The sequence below is a fragment of the Mobula birostris genome, chromosome 6, assembly GCF_030028105.1.
Source record: "Mobula birostris isolate sMobBir1 chromosome 6, sMobBir1.hap1, whole genome shotgun sequence".
In the NCBI taxonomy this organism is placed as follows: domain Eukaryota; kingdom Metazoa; phylum Chordata; class Chondrichthyes; order Myliobatiformes; family Myliobatidae; genus Mobula; species Mobula birostris.
The window spans coordinates 49,981,550-49,996,194 of NC_092375.1; the positions used below are offsets into that span (position 1 = coordinate 49,981,550).

General features: G+C 39.1%; 2 protein-coding genes across 6 annotated transcripts in view; one reads left to right on the plus strand and one right to left on the minus strand.

Annotated features, from left to right (window-relative positions):
• The window catches only part of atp6ap2 (ATPase H+ transporting accessory protein 2), a 56,167-nt gene extending 55,557 nt beyond the window's left edge, over positions 1 to 610 (minus strand). The window contains exon 1 of the mRNA XM_072260471.1: positions 319 to 610. Coding sequence (XP_072116572.1) covers positions 319 to 397 — 79 coding nt within the window. The 5' untranslated portion in view covers positions 398 to 610. The remainder of the gene's footprint in view (positions 1 to 318) is intronic.
• A 368-nt stretch (positions 611 to 978) lies between these two features.
• Positions 979 to 14,645, plus strand: part of bcor (BCL6 corepressor) — a 302,269-nt gene continuing 288,602 nt past the window's right edge. For 2 of the 5 annotated variants that reach the window (XM_072260463.1, XM_072260465.1), the window contains exons 1-2: positions 980 to 1,917; positions 2,208 to 2,289. In XM_072260463.1, coding sequence (XP_072116564.1) covers positions 1,808 to 1,917; positions 2,208 to 2,289 — 192 coding nt within the window. In that variant the 5' untranslated portion in view covers positions 980 to 1,807. Of the gene's footprint in view, positions 1,918 to 2,207; positions 2,290 to 14,645 lie in introns of all 5 variants that reach the window. The other 3 variants (XM_072260464.1, XM_072260470.1, XM_072260467.1) reach the window with 3 other exon arrangements.

Here is a 14,645-nt window from a genome sequence, read left to right on the forward strand (position 1 = left end):
TAAAAAAAATCTAGTTTAATCTAGTATATGAGAAGGAACAGAAATTTTTTTCAAATCACATGATTTTTCCATCTCTTAAGCAATCACATTCTCGACCGAAATTTTGAAATCACTAATATAACTCTTGAATTTAATCCTACAAACGCATGAGTGTACAAGAATGCTTTTCCACATAGTAATCTTCCCGTGCTTTATCTAATTACTAAACATATTATGCAGATAATTGAAGACAACTATTCTCAAATGAAAGGATGATTACCAAAGTCTTAACAGGTAAAGGGATTTGGCAAAAAAAAGGTGACCGTTCAATATTCTTACCCGTAGTAAGGGCTACAGCGATGAGGAACAGCTGGGAAAGCCCAGCACTACCTCCGAAAGCCACAGAGCCGAGCGCCATCTTAACACCGCACTGCCTTCTGGACAGGACGTACGAAAGAGACGGAGAATGGTGGTGATGGGAGGAAAGGTTCCTCTTCTTCAGGCTGGTGATCTTTCCAGCGTCGCATCATACACTGGCTCGTGATCAGAATTGGCCTATGATTGACAGCAATTAAACCAATTCGAAGAAAAAGAAAGCGCAGAAGGGAAGGACAGATAATTTAATCGACGACTGAAGGAGCCATTCAAAACCGAGAGGAGGGAGGGTAGGTCCGAATTTAAGCCAATCAAGAACGGCATTGGCGTCCCTCGCTTCCTTCCTTGGCGCGTGGCCAATTGTGGAGCTCGAGATCGTTTTGCTCGCGATCAGCGAGAATGGTTCGGAGGCTCGCGACTCCGGAGATGGCGTGTGGAGCGGCCAGTGTAAAATCTGTACCAACGACAGAATGAATAAATAAATAAATAGATAGATTCCAGCACGGAATAAAGAAAGAACGAAACCAAGAATTCCTCTCTCTCTCTCTCCCCCCCGCCCAACACAAGCTCGCATTTGAGATTTCCGTAATTATCCCTGGGAGCTTTGTGCCGTTTGATGAGGTGTGACGTCAGGCTCGCTTGGCTCAGTTCCTCTCGGCTCGGCGCAGCGAAACTTCCCGGGTGGTGCCCGCTGAACCGGGCCAGCGAAACGGGCTGGTCGGCGGCCGCAGCAAGTAGCGGCAAAGCGCTGCTGCCGGACTCGTGGAATTTACCTCGTTCATTTTACTGTTGTGTTTTCTTATTAAAAGATGAGAATCAGCTACAACTTTAAACAAGTAAAAGAAAACGGGAGAACGACTTGAAAATCCAACTCTAAAAGAACCCAAGGGAAGGGGAAATCTTGAGTGAGCTGAATACGAGCACCAAACCGGACTTGGGCTGAGGGAAACTGGTGACTCGGGTCGGAACCCTTGGGCACAACCGGTATAAATTTTAATGCTTTGTAACTACTACACTTCAAAATACTAACAAGCTGGGAAGCTGTCGCCTGTCTTATATTTTTTTCATCTTACGGCGCCGTCAATGCGTAATTAAAAAGGCTTTGCAATGATCCTCTGCTGCCTTTAGGCAGAATGAAGCGACTGAAGTTGCTGGAAGATTTGTTGTAGGAGCAGTCTCGTCCCTGGTGATTGGGGGGGGGGGGAGAATCTAGCGCTTCAAACATCCCAATCCAACCTCGATCTATCCCTCCTTAGGAGTGGGAGCCAAGGAGATTCATCAGCATCATCATGCTGTTGATGTCGACGTAGAGGCTGGCACTGTTTTGAAACATTTACTCGGGGTGGAAGGGGGTTATCCCCTCTTTTAAGTTGAAGAGACATGAATCAAAAAAGTCTTTGGGTCGCATGAAGAACGCTAATGGGCTTTTAGTTGCGTTTATCTTATAAAAATCATGGCGAAAACCAAAGAGAAACGCGTTTGGAAGGAAACGTATGGCGATTTTCGTTCAGCGCCCGGAGAGTGCATCAGCGGCAAGAAGGATCGCGACAAGCCCGATACTAAGTAAGTTTAATTTCCGTTGACATTTTCTACCCCCCCCCCCCGCACCCAGTTCATCTGCTGGTTCGTTTAAGGAACTGTTTCCCAAGTTAGATACAATCACATAAAGTAAATGTGGCACAAAATACTTTTAAAATTCTACTATTATATAACAATCACTTATTTGACGTTTGTAAATAAATGCATTTCTTTGGACATGAGAATGTTTCGTGAACCCTTTTCGAATTATTTTTCATTAACTATTTGTTGACTGTTAATTGCATATTTTAAATCCTTGATATCCACTTTTCCAGGTTTGTGGATTCAGAAATTCGCAAAGGACGATCCGAAAATTTTAAAATGACAGATTCTCAGTCAATGGGAGGTGTGAAGAAGGTGAGTCTTGCTTCTATTTAATTTAGCCAATTTGCTCAGAAAAACCAAAATAAATTATCGTAGAGAGTTACTGATAAAACTTACAAAGATTGGACTAACTGAACGTAGTTGTAAGGGATTCCTCGAACTTTGTCATCGCTTGTATTTGCACTTAACTATGTTTCTGAGTGTTCAACATACTTTCTTGATCAAAATGACTTGCTGGTATGTTTATTCCAAGTTCCTTATCCACTTTTTAGATTGACAAGACTTTATAATGTAGCTACCATGAGTAAAATACAGATTTTCAAAGGTTTGATCTGATTCCTTGTGGATTATTTGCTTTAAAGCCTTACTGTAAAGCTATGTACATGTACATTTGCAGTTCCTTCAAAAGTAACAACATTTTAAATGTTAATGATGAAATCAATTCAGTTGTCACTTCACTCTAACCATAAGATATTTTATAGGGTTTTCTGGTTGCAATGGTCATGCTGCATAGAAGAATGGGAGGCATTGTGGTTGAGAACCATATGACAGCAATGGAAAAGGATTCTCATAATTTCTTCATCTTAAAAAAGGATCTGGAAGCAGAGAGATACTATTTTAGGGAGGGAATTCCCAAATGCAGAGCCTTGATAACTGAAGGCATAGATACTGACAGTAAAGTGGGAGAGAAGATTGGAGTCAAAGGTACAGATAGTTTTGCCAGAGGAAGAAAAATGTGTTTCTCTTGGAGGGGTGGCAGAATTATGGAGGGCCATTGACACAAATATGACTTTTTAATCTTGTTTGAGATCATCATTAACTGAAACGTGTTGCTTAGCAACAGAAGATTCTAATTAAATCAAAACATTAAAATGTATGAAAGTTCAATGGCAGATGTACTGAAGTTGGAGTAAATTGGTTGGTGTCATGGAAGTGGTAGTACCAGTCTTTGTGAAAGAAAGAATATGAGGTTGGTGCTCTCCTCGGGGTCAGGAAGGACATCATCACAGAATAAATAGGTTGCCACAAACTGAAGCAAAGTCTAGAAAAAGTGACGGCATCATTGACACATACATAACGTTAGTGAGGAATGTCAAAACTGATGGTATTGTTCTTCTAATTAGTTAAAGAAATCCCAATGGAATAAATTTCATCAATAATTAGTAAGGTGATTAACAAGATTTCAACAATTGTGGATATTTGCTCCACCTTTAACAGTATGAAATAGTTATTTTTGAGGTATTTTTCATTAAAGAAATCAATAAATAAGTTCATGCATACATAACAGAATCAGTGATTAATCTAGTCACTAAACTAATGTACCAAGAAACTAACATTTTTAGCAAAGGTTTATATTTTCCCCATTAAAGCTAGGCAAGAAATAAAATTTAAATTTAATTTTGTTTGAATTATAACAATATTTTTTCTTCAAATTTTATTGTGATGAAAATTATAGTAAGATCAATCTGAAATTCAGTTGCTGCAAGCAAAAATTCATTAGGACACTGAATAGTATATAATATTGACAAAATTAAGTAACTTTCCTTTAACCTAACACAGTTGTGTCACTACAGGTTTGTATAGACAATCTTGAAATACCCTGATCTATGTATTCAAAGCAATGCACACAAAATGCTGGAGGAAATCTGCAGGACAGGCAGCATCTATGGAAATGAATAGATAGTCAATGTTTCAGGCCAAGACCCTTCTTCAGGACTGAGAAGGAAGGGGGAAGATGCCAGAGTAAAAAGGTGGGAGGGGATGGAAGCTAGCTGGAAGGTGATAGGTAAAGCCAGGTAGGTGGAAAAGGTTGAGGACAGGAGGATAAGGACTCTAACTGGAGAGGAGAGTGGACCATAGGAGAAGGGGATGGAGGAGGAGCCCAGGGCGAAGTAATAGGTAGGTGAGAAGAGGTAATAGGTCAAATTAGGGAATAGAGAAAGGGGGGCATTTGTTTACTGGAAGGAGAAATCAATATTCATGCCATCAGTTTTGAGGTGGCCCAGGTGGAATAGACAATAGGTGCAGGAGTAGGCCATTCAGCCCTTTGAGCCAGCACCACCATTCACTGTGATCATGGCTGATCATCCACAATCAGTACCCCGTTCCTGCCTTCTCCCCATATCCCTTGACTCCGCTATCTTTAAGAGCTCTATCTAACCCTTTCTTGAAAGAATCCAGAGAATTGGCCTCCACTGCCTTCTGAGGCGGAGCATTCCACAGAGTGCAAGGTGTTGCTCCTCCACTGGAGGGAGGTCCTATCTTGACATGAGAGGAGGCCGTGGACTGACTTTGGAATGGGAATGGGAATCAGAATTAAAATGTTTGGCCACTGGGAAGTCCACTTGTGGCATTTGGAACAGAGGTGATCAACAAACTGGTCCCCCAATTTATAATGGGTCTCACCAATGTAGAGAAGGCTGCATTGGGAGCACCAAACACAATAGCCAACCCCAGCAAATTCACAGGTGAAGTGTTGCTTCACCTGGAAGGACTGCCTGGGGCCCTGAATGGGGGTGAGAGAGGAGGTATATGGGCAGGTGCAGCACTTAGGCTGCTTGCTGGGGAAAGTGCTAGAAGGGATAAATGGACAAGGGAATCATGGAGGTACTGATCTCTGTGGAAAGCGGGGCGCTTCTTGGTGGCCAAACATTTTAATTCCAATTCCCATTCCTGTTCTGACATGTTGGTCAATGGCTTCATCTTATGCCCATATGAGGCCTCCTTCAGGGCAGAGGGGCAACAGTATAGATGCTGCCTGACCTGCTGAGCTCCTCCAGCATTTTGTGTGTGTTGCTTTGGATTTGCAGACTTCCTCATGTCTACATATTCAGTTCTTTTCTCTGGAAACTCACTGGTGCCATCAGACTTTTGTCTGTAAAGTTTAAAAAAAAGATCAAAAGATGAACTATAATTGTTAAAACATTGAACGAAGTCTCTCGTTAGGCTGACCCAGAAGATTAAGGCACATCGGATCCAGAGTGACTTGCTAGATTGGCAACTTGGCCATGGAAGACAGGAGTTAATGATGGAGGGGTGTTTTTCTTATTGGGGATTTGTGACCAGAGGTGTCCTGCAGGGATCAGTTAATGATGGAGGGGTGTTTTTCTTATTCGGGATTTGTGACCAAAGGTGTCCTGAAAGAATCAGTGCCGACACCTCTGTTGTTTGTGATGTATATAAATGATTTGGATGAAAATGCAGGTAGGCAGATTTGTAAGTTTGCAGACAACACAATTGGCAGAGTTATTGATAATGAGAGCAGTTGTGAAAGGACACTGCAGTATTGAGATCAGTTGGAAATACGGGAGAAATGGCAGGTAGAGTTTAATCAGGACAAGTGTGCTTTGGGAAATCATGTGTAAGCAAAAAGCATGCAGCAAATGGCACAGGCCCTTTGGGCACTGGTGTACAACAGGGATTTTGGTGTGCAACCCCATAGCTACCTGACAGTGGCAATACAAATCGATAAGTTGATAGAGAAGTTGTACAGTGTGTTGGCCTTCATTGATCAGAACATTGAGTATATAATTTGGCATGTCATTTTGCAGCTGAATAAAATTTTGGAGTATTGTGTGCAATTCTGTTTGCCACTTTACTGGAAGGATATGGAGATGAGGTTTACCAGGTTGTTGCCATAAGGAGAGATTGTACAAATTAGGTTGTTTCCTGTGGATTGTTGGAAGCTGAGGGGTGATCTAACAGAAGTATTTAAAAAGATGAGAGGCATACATGGAGTCTTATTTTCCCCCAGGCTGGAAATGTCAGGTACTAGAGGACATAGCTTTAAAGTTGAAGGGGGAAAGTTTAAAAGAGATTTACAAGGTAGCTTTTTTTTTAACAGAATGACAGAGTGGTATGTACATGGAATGTGCTGCTCAGGGAGGTGTTGGAAGCAGGTATGATAGCAATATGTAACAGACATTCTGACAGGCAGAGAATGGAGTGGCATAGACTACGTGCAGGCCAAATTCATAGGTTTATTTTGCCATCATGGCCAGCAGAGGCATTGTGGACCAAAAGGTTGCTGGGCTGTGACTGTTCTGGGATGCAAACAATTTAAATTTTGCTGCAAATTAAAGAAATTGTGTACGTAGGTATGACTTGATGCTAGATACAAAACTTTCAATGTTAAATTTAGTGAAAGCAAATTGAAAGATAGCATATGTAGTTTGTATCTGTCAAATGTTTAAAAAAATCTACAAAGATATTGTTGCTAAAATTGAAGATAAGAATGCCTTAAAACAGGCTTTCTGTATGGATGACCATTCTTAATCAGGTCACTATCTGAACATGGAGACCTGTGTGATCTCATATTGAGGTGCTGTATTAACTAATGTGGCCAGAGTAGTTATCAAACATATTTATTAAAGCACCTTTTTTGGGGGGAAAAAAATTTCTTATCTTGGGTAGATTTCGCATTGAATTTTTAATGAAGACTAAGAAAAACATTGATTAAAAAAAACTGGCCAACTATGGAAAAGACAGACTGGATGAAAACAGATTAGTCTCGGCTGTGAAGTTACCTTCCATGAATGTCTTGTCAATATTTACTATCAAGGCTCATCAATAATGGCATCTTGGGTATTATTGTAGGGACAATTAGTATGCATTGATTTGTACCCCAGGAAGAGTACCTTGGGGATGGGGGGAAATATATGTAGCATATTATAAACTCGATAAATAGTTATAAAGGGGAGGCAAGGTAGCTGCAGCATTCCAGTTATAAGCTATTTAACTAAAACTTAATTTGTGTAATTATTAGTCTGAATAGGCCATTAACCCTTTTTTGATAACCATCTTGTGCATTCTTCATAACAGCTGTATTGTCTTTAAATTTCTCCTTTTCATGCGCTAATTGAGATTTTTAAAATTCCAAATATTCTTTATCAGTGATCAATGTGCTCTTCTATTTAAATACAATTCCTTACTCTGGAGGCCAGGATCAGACCCTCCATGACTTTATGTAATGGTGGAACTGATTCTCAGAGCCAGATGGTTTGCACCAGCTCCTATGCGTATGTTCTTATTCTCCAAACCTGCATATAACATGACAGACTTAATTGATTTGTTTTAGTCCAAGTTTACTCGACTTCCTTTTGGAGTGTTTTTTTTGGTAAAATTCATCACAAAAGAACTGAAAACAATGCTATTTTGGGATGTGGTTACTCAAATAAGAAGTTTGTGGATGATACAAAGATTGGTGAGGGGGCAGAGAGTGTTGAGGAAGCAAGCAGTCTGCAGAAGGATTTGGACAGATTGGGAGATTGGGCAAAGAATTGACAGATGGAATATAGTTTAGGGAAGTTTATTGTCATGCACTTTGGCAGAAGGAATACAGCAGTAGACTACTTTCTAAGCAGGAAGCAAATTCAGAAACTGGAGGTGCAACGGGACTTGGGAATCCCAGTGTAGGATTTCCTAAATGTTAATTTGCAGGTTGAGTAGGTAGTAAAGAAGGCAAATGTCAAGTTAGCATTCATTTTGAGAGAACTACAATATAAAAACAATATAATGTTGTAGCTTTATAAGCCATTTGGAGTACTGTGAACAGTTTTAAGCCCCATATCTAAGAAATGATTTGCTAGCATTGAAGAGAGTCCAGGAGAGGTTTACAAGTATGATCCTGGAAATGAAAGGGTTAATGTATGAGGAGCCTTTGATAGCTCGAGGCTTTTAGTCGCGGGAGCATAGAAAGAATGAGAGGGGATCTCATTGATACCTACTGAATGTGGAAAGGCTTAGATGGACTGGAGGTTCCAGCGATGGGAGAGCCTAAGACCAGGCAGCAAAGTCCCAGAATAGAAAGATGCTCCTTTCGAACAGAAATAAGGATGACTTTCTTTCGCCAGAGCGTGGTGAATCTTTGGAACCCAGGTCATTGGGTATATTTGAAATGTAGGTCGAAAAGTTATGTAGAGCAGGTGTGAGAATTGGTTCGAGAGTGAAAATAAATCGGCGCAGTACACTCGATGGGCCGAATGGCGTAATTCTGTTCCTTTGTCTTACACTACAAGAAAGAGGTTAAAGGTTCACTCGGTGCTTCTTTGGTATGTTATCAACACTGCTATATGCAAAACATTTAGGTATGTTTTAAATGTTCGGAATCTGAAACTCGGAGAAATGTTATGCAGCTACAGAAGAAAATCTTTGAGGACGTTCCGAATTTTTAAAAAATGAGATTATGGATCGTAAAGGGTTAAATCCAGTTTATTTCTCACCAAATACAGTATATACTTCGGATGAAACGTTTGCATGCGGAGTTCTCACCTACCAGATATTGTGCTGTAGAAATTTATATTTTTTGTGTTATGCTGGGATGGTTGTCTTTTTCAATGTGATAAAGTTAACACGGTTTAAACCGTCCATTCACCAGTTGTTAACTTTGCACATTCTTTTTCACACGAAGACGTACAAAAACAATAAAGTGCAAAATGAAAACATCCTTAAGAGCAAACATTTTGCAATTTAAAGAAAACTTTAAAATACACATTTACATTGTTGACACTGAATACATTTCTATATTTCATTGTTCACCAGATATTGTGACGATGAGGCTGGCATGCTGGTGGCCACATGAAAAGGAAAATTAGCATTTTAAACTTGCTTTAGCTCCCACTCGCCACGTGCGCCATCATTTATATGGATGTTCCTGCCAATCTCAAACATGGGTTGTCACGGTCATTACATTGGCGGTGTAAAGCCGTGCTGAGAAATTCTTTGTCCTTTAATGATATTTTAAACCTTTGAAGGTAATCCTCAACCTCTACTGAATTAGACCTTTTTAGTTTGAAAATCTAATCTACAGAACCTCAAGCATTATAAAACAGAAAACCATTGAGCACCATTATCGAATGGTCAAATACTAGTTAAATATTTCCCTCCCACGTAAAATAAATGTTCGTAGTATCACCTCTGCCCTTGTTTCAATTTATAATATCACCTTTCGAAGGCAATTCGGAATAAAATGCTTTCGGAGCAATTATTGATCCTCCTGGTGAACGCTTCAAAAACTGTAGGTGTCATTTTTGCTGTAGCGACGTACCAGTAGTTTTATGCAAATAACATCAAAATGAGCAGATCTATCACAAGATCGTATGTATTGTACTTTACCGCTTCAACGGTAATTATTCTCTCAAATCACTTTATTGCTATTTCAGCCGGCAACTTAAAATTCAAATAATGGTCGCGATAATACTGTACACGCAATTTCCAGGGAAGGTGAAGCAGTGTTACCAAATGGTTAAAATTTCTGCAGCTTTACATTGTGCTATGCTATCCTTGCTTGCAGTCATGTGAGTCTCACACTGGGGAATGTCACACAAGAAACATCAGGGGAGCTTTGGATCCCTACTGAATCCTACACTTGCGGTATCAAACATTTTAAAGTTGTACGTTGGTTGTATTAAAAAAAAGCGTTTCCGAATTAATTCATCACATTTTGCAGTACACATTAACACTAAGGAAGTGTAATCTTAAAAGATGCGTTTCATTATGATTTAGATTAGGTAGGGGTTTCTAAAAGATTTGCTCGAGTATGTTTCACGCTATTGGAATGAGAAAGTATTGTAAAATATATCTCCGCAGGATTTACTTTCTTTTGCTGCAGTTGGTAGAGTTTTTAAAACTAATACTTTTCACATTGGTCTAGTAATAAGTAAAATTGTTTATATGCTGTACAGTTTAGTGGAGTGAATTTCTCATTGGATTCTAAATTCTTATTTACAGCAATTTTAACTTCCGTTCAGAGCATTAAATAGATCAAAATTTTAAGGAGTTTTATTAAACTTTGTCACTTTGATTAATACAGCATGACATTTATTCCAATGGACGACATATAGCTCCGCAGTCTTGTAGGGTTTCACTGAACATTTGGGAATATTTGCATTTAAATTAACACAACTAGTTTATCAGGTTAAAAATTGCGCGTTTTAGATTAACACGATGATTAAAATGTTGCGGTGCTGATTATTATTAGCTGTGAATTCTCTGAATACACTTTTCAGTTGTGTACATAATTGCGGTATACGGATCGCTAATCTGTACGATTTGAGTTAAATTGTTGGTTTATTTTAATTAAAAAAGGCTTTCTTTGTGTAGTTAATCATTCACGCATTTAACCCAGAATGCGCAGATCTAGTTGAGCGTGGTTGTTGAAAGGAATTGGCGTTCTTACGATTGAGTGGCTTTCCCATGTCGCCCGAATTCCGCCTGTCGAACACAACTATACATACTTAAAAATGGAGTCGAAAAAGTTTGATATCGTATCCTTCATCACCAATGATAATAATGCATTTGTCCTTCTGGTAATGAATTGCGGAATGTGGATATATATCACGCAGGGTGCATCTTGAGGAGGATTGGGGTAAGAGGGAAGCCACTGTTGTTCAGACTCATTGAATATTTACCTAGCTTTGACTGCCTGCTTACAGACAATGGCTTCAGCTAATGGCTCCGACTCGGGAGCGGGAAAGCAGTCCGCATCAGCAGTGCGTTTATATATTGTACACATTTGATCACGTGGCAACCATGCGTGCCAGTCTAGATTAAATCGTGATCTTCATCGATACGAAAGGTATCGTTAAGAACTCGGGATTTGTGTTCCGGTCACATTTTACATTCAAAATGCAACACCAGCACCAGCACTAGCGCCGCCTTGAAAACGCGTGCCCTCTGCATCATTCTGAGGTTGAAAGCAAATACGATCGCGAACCTACAGCGATATTAAAACAGAAAGGTCATTACATTTCAACGTACATGGTGCCGTGTTACCGAAAAGCAGTACACGAAAATAAATCTTTAGAATCCTTACTATGAAATCGATCACAACAATTACTCTTTGTAAGATGCTGTGTGGTCTGTTGATCGTTATGGTTTGCGTTTAGCGCTTTTGAGCGCACACAGAAGCAAATCGCATAATTGAACGCAGAGCTTATTAGTCACATACACTCCAAGGAGTGGATTCATATTTCCTTGTGAACTGTGCATGAGAAACAAACATTAGCTGTTTTAGTAGATGATCGGTATCCTATCCAAAGCAAAGGTCAGATACATGCCAATCATACATGTTGATTGGATGGCTGGGGGGGGGGGGTGCAGGCGACCGAAATAGAAAATTAGGATACACGTAAGTGAGCTTTGCTTTTGAGATTCAATTAATTGTTCACATCACTAAGACCTCTTAAGATGATCTTTTATCGAAACGTGTATTGTACTGGAAGCAGTGAGGCAAGGAAACGATATTAAGGATAAGTATTTGGTGGATTACAATAGTATTTGAACTACAAGAGCAGCTTCCCTTCACGACACCATCTCTCATGACGTGTAGAACAGAGGACTATAAACAGAAAGTTATTTTACAACAATCTTAAACACACGTTGCAGGGTCTTGCATGCAAGATGATTTTGTTCTTTTTTTCCACACATTGTCGTCGTTAAATCATATTGCGGCGCTGGTAAAATGGGACAACCTTCGCAGTCTATTTTGTGCCACCACCCATGTTTACATATGAAGAGTGCGGTTATAAAAGTTAATACTTGATCGCAGAAAGGCAAAAGTAAGCGTCTTGCACTCATTTCCATTTGTAATGTTGTGTTTTTTGTTTCTTTGAAGCAGCTGACACGTGTTTACCGTTCGGGCACATCTTTCCAGCATCAGGATCAGGTTTTATAATCATTGACATATGTTGTGAAATTTGTTGTTTAGTAGCAGCAGTGGAGTACAAGACAAAAACCACTCCTATAAATTACAATGATAGTACAAAATATGAATAGCGAGGTAGTGTTTATGGGTTTTATAGAAATTCAGGGATCCATGGGTTTTGTGCCAGCACTTCAGGGTTGGGAAGCTCCGGTATATACAGTATACTGAAAAATTAATCGATTAGTCATTAACGCCTAATTTCCTACCTGTAAGTAAATCTGCTCAACGTGTCTGTACTTTAAAGAAAGCAGAAAAAAAGCTAAAACTGCTGAAAAGAGAAAATACAGAGAATATTACACAGAGAGAGAGAGAGAGGATGAATTAAAATGTTAAATGCAAACCTTTTGGTTATCATAAGGAAGAATTTGCAGTTGAAACATTAACTCGTTTATTCTTTCCACTACTTCTGCCTGTTTAGACATACTTACATCATTCAAAAGTGCCTTGTGGAGGAGAAATTCCTACTGCAGCCATTCTTTTGCCTTACATGAACATTTTCACTTTTACTAGTTAGGAAGCTTTTTACAATTGTAATTAGCAGTTTGAGATCTAAAGTGCTTACAGCAGTCTCAGGTTTTTTTTTCTCCATTTGTCCTCTGATTCCCCCTTCTGTTTATCCTTTCACAAAGGTGTTCATACATTTTATATAAGCATTCTTATACCAGAATCAAGTAGTAATTCATCCAGTGGGAATGGGAATCATCATTGGTAAGTTTAATTCTATGTTCAGAAAATACCCATTGGAGGGAAACTTCCAAGAATAGACCAGATGGCAAACAGAGCAAGAAAGTATAGCTGACTTTCCCCCCTGCCTTTTTACCAACATCATTTGAGACTAAGTGTGTTGTCTGCTTTAACACAGCTTAGATATACACTGGCAAAAATTTTAATTCTATAGTTCTGTATTCCACAATGATGTAGTGCATTTACCCAGTGAGTTGGCAGGGCCCTCTCCCCATGTAAAATCCTGCTGTGCAGTTACGTAGAGATAAGGTGTGGAACAGCTGCTTGTGGCCCAATGAGCCAGGCTGCCCAGCAACCCACGTGCTTAACCCTAGTCTAACCACAGGACAGTTTACAATGTCCAAATAACTTTATAACCGGTACATCTTTGGACTGTGGGAGGAAACCGGAGCACCTGGAGGAAACCCACACAGTCACGGGGAGAATGTACCCCTTCTGGTACATGCCGGAATTGAACTCTGACGTCTCAGCTGTAATAGCATCACTCTAACCGCTATGCTACCATGGTGCCCGAATCTTCCTTATCATTTGTTGATATAATGCCACAACATTGACAAATTTGTGTTCTAAACTCTTAATGTAAAACAAAAGTAGGTTCTGTTCCATCCTAGGAGTTTTTTTTAAATCTAAATTTCACGTGGTCTGGCTGTGCATACAGTTGCCTTAAGCTCTAACCTTCTTGTCCTAAACCTCCCTCAACTTTCTTGTTATTCCTAAAACCTACCATTTTGATTAAAAGTTTGGTTACCCTTCTAATGTCTTTTTAAAAAATTTTAGTATTACATTTCTCATCTAACAACTCTTGAAACAATTTAACACAAAAGTCTTTCATAAAGTGTCAATTCTGGAATCAATAAGTATAAATCATTATTTCATTTTTAAAAATAATTGAAATAACATACAACCAATATATTATACTTTCATTTGTTGCATTGTTGGAAAGTGAAATGGCTTCAGGTTAAAATAAAGGTAGTCCACTCCAGGTTGGGTGGAAAGATTGAATGCCCATTGCAGCTTGGATAATGCAGCCAGAAAGAATAAAAAGTGGTGAAGCTTAGTTTCCAGAATCATAGAAAATCTGTGGCCCCCACCATTTCCATGATGGTTATTCAGCCCCATCCCACCTTCCAGTACTTGTCCTGTATATTTGCTCTTTGTTATTCAAGTACACTCTGAAATACATTCTAATATATGAGGACTTTTAACTCTGCCATCCCTTTGGGCTGTAAGTTCCGTACCCTGTCAACTCTGAATGGGAGAAAAAAAAGTCTTCAGCTTTCTTTTAATCCTTCTATTAATTATTTTAGATATACTTTCCCTTGTTTTCTGTGGGGAATAAAAACTTCCTTTTTCTTTGTCTAGGCCCCCCATATTTTCATACATCTGCAGTGTTTCAGGTAGACTGCAATTTTTCTTCATAACTAAGTTCTTCCAGAGCAATGACATCTTTTCTTTAATATGGTGATTGGAACTCAAGTTTTTGGTGTAACTATGTATACATTTCAAGAATACTCCTTTTTAAAATTTCAGTTTGTTCCTGTAAGTTAGTAATGAATTTCCAAGTGCCACTAATTTATACTCAGTTCTTCCAACTATTTTGAGTTTTGGACAAATGACATGTAGTTATTTTTATAGCAGCAACAGCTGCTATGTTGTTGGTTTAGTACAGGAAATGAACTACATACAGCATACTACATACATAAAACCAACAAATTTTAGATAGGTTTGTCTAAAGAATTAAGCTTTGTGTACCTAACTTTGCATGTACATTAGTTATTTGTGTTATTGGCACACTTTTGCAATAATGTAAGATTTGCTGGATGACTCTGACGTTGTTGTCAGTAATAATGGAGTAGAAAAAGGGATATTGAGAAATGGGTTATTCTCCCAGTAAATTCAAAATTTGCAAGGTTTGTGATACTGCTCTTAAAATTGTTATTCT